A 10,784-nucleotide genomic window follows, 5' to 3' on the forward strand; every position below is an offset into this window, starting at 1 on the left:
AAAACTGAAATGATGGAAAGAGTAGGATGCAGTGAGTGCTCATCTGTTATTATTACTGGATTATAAAAAACTCAACCTCAAAATGATGAAATGCATCTTATTCGTTGCCTTACAACTTAGAAAAGTTCTTTCATATAATATTTTATTACATATAATTCGTAGTGAACAAATAAAAAGAGAGGAGATTAAGGAATTTGATTTAACAAATTGAATTTCTTCAACTAACTTATATAAAAAGAGAGGGAGTTCAGTGAATGATACATAATTAAAAAAATAAAAATAAAAAACTTGCATGAGCAGAGAATAAAATATGCTGATTTCAGAGAACTGGGCCAACCAATAAAACGTGACCACTTTCACCATTCTAACGCTGATAAAACGAAAATTTGGCAACCATACCAAGTGCCTTTAATAACACTCAATAAAAACACATCGAAAATTATTTTCCCTTGTTAAGATGACAACATGTTGACAATTTTATTCCCATTTGGTTTCCCCACCTAGCATGCAGTTGCGAGTGAAGTAATGAAAAATAAGCCAAAATGGTAAAAGTCAGTTTCCATCTAACCATTTGTTTTCCTTTGATTTTTTTGCAATTACATATAGTAATTCTAACCCTACGTGTATATAACATTACAAGGAAAGAAAATCTGCGGCGAGGATTGGTACATGGAGACAGCAGTCTTGTGGCGAGGAAATTGGTAATCCTTTGATCTACAGCATGAACTGCTTCACAAATCAAAACAGCCCAAGGAACACAGCTTATGTTAATGCGTAGTGAAGACAAAATGCAAAATGCTACAAGTTGTATGGTGCTGATGTGGGAATCTTGCGAATCCCTTCTTGAGTAGTGCCAACTGGTTTATTGGATAATCTACGCTTATACCGTTTGAGAACAGATGCCAAATTCTCCTTTCCCTTTGGGAAAGCTACATCACCAGCAGCAGTTCCTGTGCGACCTTTCCGGCTAGAGATTGCTATCTCCACATCCTTGACCATCTCAAACACCACTGACGCAGTTGTGCATTTTCCACGGCCTGGTTTTGATGCAGGGGGCAGCATCCCATTGGAAGGAGGTGAGCCTGACTTCTGCTGGTAAGTCATGGGAACTTGAAGGCAAAAGCATGGGGTCATGGGACTACGAGGCTTGGAGAAAGCCAGATCAATGATGCCCTGTTCATAAAGGGGGGAAATTGACAAATAAGACCAACAAAATGTATGAGAACTTACGAGAGTATCCTTGAATAGTAGGAAAGGCAAGGCTGTATCCTTTACAGCAGATTATGACATGCAATGAACAACACCTACATTATAGTGCCTACTTTAATGGATGAGTTCTATGTTGATGAGGGATGAATGCATACAAATATCATATTGGAACAACATCTCCAAGTGAACAACCACCAAAGGAAATGCCCCAGTTAAGAGAACAAATATTTAGTTCTCCATGAGGCATGAAACAGGCAATATATCCACAAATAGCATCCACTTTTAGACTGGTGAGTGCTTTTGTGAAAAGAGCAGCTAAAACTCAAACTTCAGGGTTACTAAAATTTTACCTGGAGGCGATTGAGTACATAAGTGTACTTCCCCCACAGCTCTGGCCGGCTCTCCATTAATGAGAGGTCAAGAACACGTTTGATACACCACACCCCAAAGCTTATTATTATGTCTGCTCTCCATACACATCCATCTCCACAGTTAGGGATTGAGGTTACGGAAAAACTAGACCAATTAGCCTCATTATTCTTCATTGAAGAACAAGACTTCCCATCAGAAGAAAGATATCGAGTTTCTCCCATATGATTGCGGTTCATCTCTGTGGTTTCAATTTCATAAACAAATTTCTCCCTTGCAGCAACACGATCAATCAGATCTTCATCAGCCCCATCATTCTGTTTAAACAACCAATCAGACCCTTCCAATTTTAAGAGTTTCAAAATACATTGTCTAAAAGATTGAAGAAGTTTGCCATCTATATCCACCACTGAAGTAGTTTCTTGAGTAGTTGCACTAGGCCTATTTCCAACATCTTCTGTTGCAGCATTATGAATTTTATCATCCACCCCAAACTGCTCAAAAGGCTGTCTGGACCAGAGGGATCCAGTGCCAAAACCAGAACTCAACTGAGAAGAAAGTTCATCACTGTAGGCTTTTGATGGAGAGAGTACATCAAAGGCTAAAGGAGCTCCTGTCCTTGATCCAGAGTTTGAATATAATGACGGTTCATAATGAGTCCTACTTGCAGAAGATCTATATCCACCTACAGAACCATCCCATGGAGCACTCTTATCAGACATGTAAACATCCCTGTGAGGAATGGCATATCCTGAAATATCTGGCAAGCTGTGGTACTTTTTAGCATTGACTGAACTGACTGTACTATCCACAGGTCCGGAAGGGCGAGAATCATAATAGGACCTCTCAGATGGCAATTGGCTATTCTTAGAGACAGCAATGTTCTGGAACCCTGGGGGTTGGCTTAAACCTGAACCATTTTGCAACTTTTTACCCAAAGCAAATGCAATAGAATTCCTGTAGTTCGTATTACCCATAGAATTCCTGTAGTGGTTCGTATTACCCATGGAAGGGGATTCCCTCAGACCATTTAAGTTATCAGAATTTGTGTCTTTACCAACCTGATTAATATACGATGAAACCTGATAACCATGTATAGTAGCTGGCTGATAATCCCAGGCTGCAGACGTAGGTAAATTGCGCACACTGGAATAGCGCCTTTCACCAGCATCGAGGAGATTGCGGCTGGAGGTCTGAACATATTCATCCATAAACTGGACAGGATTTGCCCGCAGTGAGGAAGAACTCCTTTGAGGCCCATAGGAAGCATCTAAATTACTTTGGATCCTATTCTGCCTGGGAGATTCATATGGAGCAGAGTTCATTAAAGTATCTGGAGCTCTACTTCCTACAGATATTAAATATTCAGAATATTCCTTTCCACATGGATCCATTCTTTGCAAAGAACCAGTGAGTCTTGAATCTATTCCCAGTAAAACATCAAGTTTCTTGGCCTTAGCTTCCTGGGTAAATTGACCATGGAAACCATAAAGTTGTCCCCAGAATTCATCAAGAATAGCAGCTAGTTGACGTCTTGCACCGCGCCCTAAACCTGCTAATCTCGAAAGACTACCAATGCTATTCCCTCCATCATCACTTTTCCCACTAAGGCTCCTGAATGATGCTGGGCCATCTGATGCTGAAGATGGGGCTAGTGAGACCACTTTTTGTATTTCTTCAGTTTCCCATGAATCTCCATCATCATCATCCCTTTCGGCATTTGAATCTCCCTCAATTTCTACAGTTTTCTCAACAGGGGCAGTAGTTTCTGTTTTCAAAGTTTTGGAATGTCCCAATATAATATCAGAAGTCTCATTACTTACAGCTGGTACTGCCTCCGATTCTGAAGTGGAAGCTGATTCCTTAACAGATGTTGGGGAGCAAGGAAATGATGTAAATGGATGAGTCTCCCTTACAGTAGTCACAGGAACATCAGGCTCCATGATAGTTTCAGGTAGATCAAGATGAAAACTTGCAACTGGTACATCTGAATATTCCAGGGTCCTTGCTAGAGCTGGTGATGGTTCCTTCCCCTGAACTGATGCATCTCCTTGATATCTTGTTTCTTTTAAATCTGTTTCCTCGTTATCAATCCGTGATTTTGGTACGGCCTGTGGCATGTCCCAGTTCCATTGCTGATCATCCAATTGAACACTAGCAGACTTTAAAGGTGTGGCAGCTAACCAAAGCATCAGACAGAATGATGCAAACGCAGTGCAAAGAAGAACCAAATAAGAGAGAGACACACCAGTCCCCACATTCCATCTCAAATTGCCCACCCAATCACTACTGCCAAATATCATTTCTACAACAAAGACAATATTCAAGCCAAGCATCCCAATGAATATGATCAATGCCAAAAATTCCACAAATTGAGGGATCTTGTGTACCCCCATTATTGATCTAGATGAGGCGATCCGAAAAAGGGGGATCACAGAAGATGGAAGTTGCAGAGCTACAACAATCTGAGTGAATATAAGTAGTTGATACATCCCTTCAGCTCCTGAACTCCAAACACAATAAAGGGCAGGCAGAACAGCAATTACTCTAATTGTAGCATAATGAAGCCAACCCGGAATATCCAATTTTAAGAAACTTTGCACAACTACTTCTCCACCAAAACTCCAAGTTAATGCTGTGGTTTGATTTGAAAAAAACAGAATGAGTAAAAAAGCAAGCATGGCTATTGGACTACGCAACACCTGCAATAAGAATCTTAGAATTAGTTTTGTTCAGAATGTTTAAGACAGATGTGACTTTGTAAGTTGTAAATAAATATCTAGATGTAGATCAATCATGGCCGAAAAGGAGACCTGTTCCATTGGTGATAATGCATCCTGAAAAGTAGTCAAAACAAGACCCATACTGTAGAACTCATTTGCTGCAGCATTCATCAGCACATTATTTACCAAATAAAGGCCACTGAAGACACACATGATTGCCAAAAAATGGTTATGACATAAAGCATCCTTAGAAATGGTAGTTGATCCCTGATGCCACTGCAAAAAAAAGTAAACCAAGTCTCAGATTGACAAAACAGCAATGAATAGGAAATGGTACATTATATGCAGTACTTTACAAAAAATGCAAGAAAGTAATCAGATTAGACAGGCTTAAGCAATTTATTTTCATGCAAGGGTTCCTAAGACTGGACCAGACAGACCAAATGTCACCTGACTTAGCTGAGTCTGAGGAAAGGATTGATCATGACCTCCCCACTTAGCCATTTATACTGGGGTAGTATTAATGATGGTTAGAACACAGACTAAATTAGAGAGATTGCTGAAATTCTAACAGGACATCTAATGAGTAAATTGTATATTCAGGATGATCACCCAACGGGACATTCTTTAATTAGACACGGGGTTGGTGCAGCTGGCAGCTTGATTATGGTCAAGATGTCCTCACAGATAATGGGCTGAGATATTCTCACATGTACAGAACTGAGATATTCCTGCTTGGTACAAAGCCTCCTAATCCCTAGCTTTTAAGAAGCATTGAGGCTTATAAGCTGAGGTTTTAGCAGAGGTATTCCCGATGGCGCACAGCTCCATATAAACTAGATATGCATAAGCAGTATGCCAGTATCGAAGGACATCAGTTTCAATAATTTGTAACATGAAATCTTCTTAGTTTTTAAAGTAAAACACACAATAATTGGTTCCAGAAACAATCCTGGGCACATGATTTCTGGATAATTTTAAAGTAAAACAGGGCAATGAACAAAGCTTCTATCAGCTTATTAAGCTATTCTCGATTTTTATTGCATGAAGAGATGGTTTTTACAGTATTGACCTCATCCTTAAAGAATAAATCTATAAAATACATTGTGTTTTCTGAAATGCCCCCAAACTTTCTCATTGTTGGACCATAAAATTGTTTCATCAAGCTTTTTGTTTTAGGGTCTTAGTCTTAGAAGTTAGAGCAGAATCAGAAAATAGTCAAAAACAGGGAAATGCATTCTGAGAACAAGAATGAATTATAAATTAATAGTTTGAATAGCACAAAGGGTATCACCATGTGAAAGTCAATTCAAGAGCCTATTAGTGAATGCTAGATTTCCCCAACAAAAATATCTAGCAATAAAATGTTAGTTTTTCCCTCTAGTTTTTGCATGACACCCAATTTTAGAACAGTTCCTGATTTATACCCACCAATGAGCAAACTTTCCCAAGCATGTAATATCTAATTACCAATCCATATTCCAAAGCACTAGCATAATTGTCCTTTTATAACTCTACTTGCAAGACTAACTTTAACAAATAGGAAACTCAGACAAAATAAGCAAATAACAATACCATTATCAGATACAGGCGAAAATGATACTATGATTACTTATTTTATGGTAAGCACAATAAAAATGTTTTGGTTTAGAGTCTTTAGACCATTCAAATTAGCAGGAAACAATATTCAACAGATTATCATTATCAGATAAAAGTAACACTCTGATTTGGATACAAGCAAACCACAGGATGTAAACATATCCAGAAGAACACAAAAGATATAAGCTTGGAAGCATGCTATGATGCTGATGTTAGAAAAATTAAATACGACAGGAACTAATACCTGTACAATAGAGGAATGAAGGTAGAAGTTGTGAGGCACAAGAGTTGCTCCTAATAGACTCATCAGCACAAATGCACTCTCCCCACTCAACTTTGTTAGTATTCCATTAATGGATAATGGAATGTCTGGTTGATTAATGAGTGTTCCAAGTACAAACGAAAGAAATACAAAACCTGACACAAACAGGCCCAGGATCTTCACCTTCTCAATGTCCTAGAGAAAGGATATATCATAAGTGTATTGTCGGTCAACAGAGATTCATGAATAAACAAATAATGATACTTACCAGGAGGGCAAAAAGAAGGAGATGGAAAACAGCACCAGTAGCAATTAAAAAGACACAAGTGAACAAGTCCCACCCAAAAAGAATATTTAATCCATGTGCCATGCCCAATATCTTGCAAAACAGGTAAAATCACATGATCATGTCAAAATAAGTTCAGTCATGTATATAGCGCCTTAAAGCACTGATAATTTATATTCTTTGCTAAAGAGACATGAAAACCATGAGTGAGAAATATTACCATGTTAAGGTCTAGCATAATCACCGAAAGTTCTGCCTGAACTCCAAGAAGCATGCATGTCCAATTATCGTACTCATCACTGCAAATCTTTGGCACAAAGAAAGTGAAGCCCCATAAGCAAAACACACTGATTTAAGATTATGCATGAAGTTACTAGAGTGTGTATCTGAGTGGGTTTGTAGGGATAGAGAAAAGCAAGAAACCAACTACCAACTTAGTAATCAACTCAACAAGCAAATTAAAGAAACACCAAACGATCTGACCCATAACTCTAGCATAACATAGTATATCATATGGCCAGACACATTCCTTTACTTTAATTTTCAGGATGAAAGAAACAATTAGCATTAATAAGTATAATGTCCTTACTTCCAAGTTGTATCTACAAGGGTAGAATTAAGATAGAATAGAAATGCCCATCAATCAACATATTTTTATAAACTTCTAACTTATATGTCAATAAAACACTGACAGAGGATGGAAATAATCATCAATATTCTTAGTTTCCTGATTAACTAAAACTAGAAACATAAAAAGGTGGGGGAAACATAAAAAATCTTTCTAGCTCCATTATCTCTTGATAAGAACCTTCTTTTCAATAGCCTTCCATCTTATCATTTCCTACTGTGCAATTACTTACTTGAGAGGGGTCAAGGACAAACATTACAAAATCACAAACCAACAAACTGTTCAAAACCTCCTTTTATTGTTTTTGGGGGGCAAAAATTTTCAAATTATACAATTGTACTGCATCAACAGTAGAATTATATAAATCCATGAACGCGAAGGACAAACATTACAAAATCACATGTTCAAAACCTCATTTTATTGTTTTGGGGGGTGGGGGGCAAAAATTTTCAAATTATACAATTGTACTGCATCAACAGTAGAATTATATAAATCCATGAACGCGAAGGACAAAACATTACAAAATCACATGTTCAAAACCTCATTTTATTGTTTCGGGGGGTGGGGGGCAAAAATTTTCAAATTATACAATTGTACTGCATCAACAGTAAAATTATATAAATCCATGAACTGGAAGGTATAATACCTGAGCAAGATCCTTTCCTGTGATAACACCAATTTTTGCTGATATGTACTGACAGAAGATGGCTGCAAAATTAAAGATAAGCATGAAGGCCATCAGATCGAACCCAAATCGTGCACCTCCTTCAGCAATTGCCACCCACTTTCCAGGGTCAACATATCCTATTGAAATCAAAAGGATAGGCACAACAGCGGGGAGCGACCGGTGAAGAAAACCGGGAGGGTGATTTGCATTCAAAGTCTCTGCTTCCATTTTTACTCTTCTACTAGTACCACCAAGATTAAGGCTTATGACACTTGGAGAAACACTTGGAAGCACCAATACTCAGAGAGACATAAATTATATTACTGCTAGATAAATACCATTATTACTAGCAAACATTCTATCTACTACAATTTACAAGTCATCACCAAGATGTCAGCCGCTTCAAAGATAATTAAAAGACAAAGGACTTTCAACCTGCAAGCCAGTCCAAGACACCTTCAACAATTCAACAACTAGCTTCTCCACCTCGTATCCCAGCATCAACCAGCCAGTGATGTTCCAACATTAACTGTGATACTATGTCAGACACAAATCTGACTTATCACTAAAGTCAACCTGCACGCCATACCAAAATTTCTTCACTACAGTCTTACAAATTATTCCACTCATCTCCTTCACATGACTGAAAGCCAATCCAATCCATCTCAAACTTCCCAAACCAAACACCCTCTTGAGACTCTCAATGCTAATCCAGCAAAGCACCCCCTGATAAATCAACCTCCTTGGACTCCTCAAATCCTGCATCGAATTAGTTCACGTAAACAACAATAACACAGCCACCATACCAATAGAAACAACAAACACCTTAAAAATTCATCAGCACAACGGTTGATTACAAGAAAATAAAAAACCAACGCAACAAAATCATTTTATCTTTCTTGAATTTGCTTTAACAAACAAAAAAAAACCACCAAAACAACAAATTACAGCATCCACCATAGTTAAATAATTATAATTATAATTATAATAATCATAAATAGTAATAACAACAACAAAATAGATCTTTAGAAGAAAACAAAACGCTAAAAAAATGCTGAGAAACGAAGAAACAAAACAAAAACCCTACAGCGTGTACGGTCATGAAATAGATAAAAAGAGGAACTGAAAGCGTTGGCGTGGATCTGTTGCAAGAAGAAACACACGAAGAAGAAGAAAGAAGAAAGAGAAAAGAGGAAGAAAAAAAACAGTTGCACGAATTTCGACAAGGACGATGATGGGGGTTTCAGGACTGAGAATGAATTAAGAAGACCGTACAACAGAACAGTTCCTAAAGAGTCTGAGAGTGGTTATTAGGGTTCTGAAATCTTTACCTTTCTCTGAATTTCTTTTCAGCTGCCACAAGTCTCTATCCCAGCTATGCTATTTACTCCTGCAAAGTAGATCTCACGGGATCATGTATATAAACATTAAATAAATTATATATTAATTTATGGTTTAATAATTTAGCATATTTAATGATGTAAGTGCTACTACTAACTTATGTGAACATGGAGAGAGAGCAGCTAAGGAAAAGAAAAAAGAAAATTTATGACATGGGTGAAGAAGGGTTTCAACTTTCTAGGCCACATTCAAGAGAGAGAAAGCATGAGTGAATGAAGCCAGAAAAGAAACAAAGAAAGAAAAGTTTCATTTCATAAATGTGTTCCAAAAAGTCTCTATAAAAAATTGCTATTAACAGTCTTTTAGTCCAACTAGTATTTTTTTTTCTCTTACCTTTATTTGTTTTTATATTCATTTTCATTCAAATTTATTTATTTATTTTAGCATAACAAGATATTATGAATTTTATTTGGTATTCAATTAATATTGTCTGTTAAGCTCTTCAAGGTAAAATATTCATTACTTCATTCTTAAACCAGATCACCCCTCAATTTTCAATTAAAAGAGATAATAATTAAATCGGTTGTCTGAAAAAGTTTTAATAAAAATTATCCATCTTTTTATATATTTATTATTATGGTGGCGGTTTCTTTCTGATACTCTTGTTCCTCACTCTCTCTGTCCTCTACCGATAGGGCCTAGTTTTGTAGCCATTCTTATTCCTATTGGTCTTCTTCTAATAATCTAACTAACTGTTGTTGCTGAATTTGTTGACATGATCCTGAACTAGAAATTGCTACCCTTAGTACCCTATCTCCTTCTACAGAGATTCATATTTTGGATTATGTTATGCAGTTTTAAAACAGTGAGGTGTCTTTGATCACTGTTATTAAATTGTTACTGTGTGCGTTGTGCATATCTATGAAATAATGAAATGATGAATCAGAGTGGACAAAGTTATCCTTGAAATTATTTTTAATTATTCAACAATAAAAATCTCTGCATTTGCATTTACTATATTATAGTTAAACTTAAAAAAATATGATGATTAATTATATTAGATGATAAAAGATATGCACGTATGAATACATAATATAACCAATAAAAAAACTAAATTTAGATATGAACTAATCTTTTTTAAAATGGTAAATCTCATTTTTAATCTTTAAGAAAAGAGATGCCTATATTTAATGTTTAAATACGTTCGAATTAAATTAAATTATTTACTATGAAAGATATTTTTAAGAAGAGATGAGTTTATTTGAGATCGAATTAGCATTAAATATAGATATTTTTTCCTAGATGTAATACATTCCACGACTTTATTTAAATATATGGAGATATAATTTGAATACATAAAAATATATAAAAATTATGTTTTTTTTATGATTTTACTATTTATTGTAAATAATTCATTACATTTAAAGAAAAACTATTATTTTTATCGATAAATATTAATTATTAATTTATTAATTTGTGTTTGCAACTGGAGCTCATTTTAACATTGTCTCTTTATTTCTTTACTATTACTCTTCATTTTTCCCTTATTTTTGTAATCTTTAGTGGTTTCTCATGTTAATGAGGAACTAATCTTCTTATAATTAGGAATTTGGTGTACTAATAACTCTCATGTAATTATTCTCACCATCTATTCAATGTTATTACTATTTCTCTAAATGTTTTTTTATCAACAAAAAACT

General features: G+C 36.0%; 1 protein-coding gene across 1 annotated transcript; it reads right to left on the reverse strand.

The window, feature by feature from the left end:
- Positions 1–374: 374 nt before the first annotated feature.
- Positions 375–9,379, reverse strand: LOC114382103 (ethylene-insensitive protein 2-like). The gene is made up of 9 exons (XM_028341341.1): positions 9,242–9,379; positions 9,075–9,133; positions 7,723–8,502; positions 6,669–6,755; positions 6,431–6,541; positions 6,145–6,357; positions 4,392–4,577; positions 1,560–4,280; positions 375–1,173 (listed from the first exon to the last, which is right to left on the reverse strand). Exons 3-9 carry the CDS (start codon positions 7,969–7,971, stop codon positions 799–801), a joined length of 3,942 nt encoding a protein of 1,313 aa, XP_028197142.1. The 5' UTR covers positions 7,972–8,502; positions 9,075–9,133; positions 9,242–9,379; the 3' UTR covers positions 375–798.
- Positions 9,380–10,784: the final 1,405 nt, after the last annotated feature.

Source organism: Glycine soja, chromosome 13 (genome assembly GCF_004193775.1).
Source record: "Glycine soja cultivar W05 chromosome 13, ASM419377v2, whole genome shotgun sequence".
NCBI classification, from domain to species: Eukaryota; Viridiplantae; Streptophyta; class Magnoliopsida; order Fabales; family Fabaceae; genus Glycine; species Glycine soja.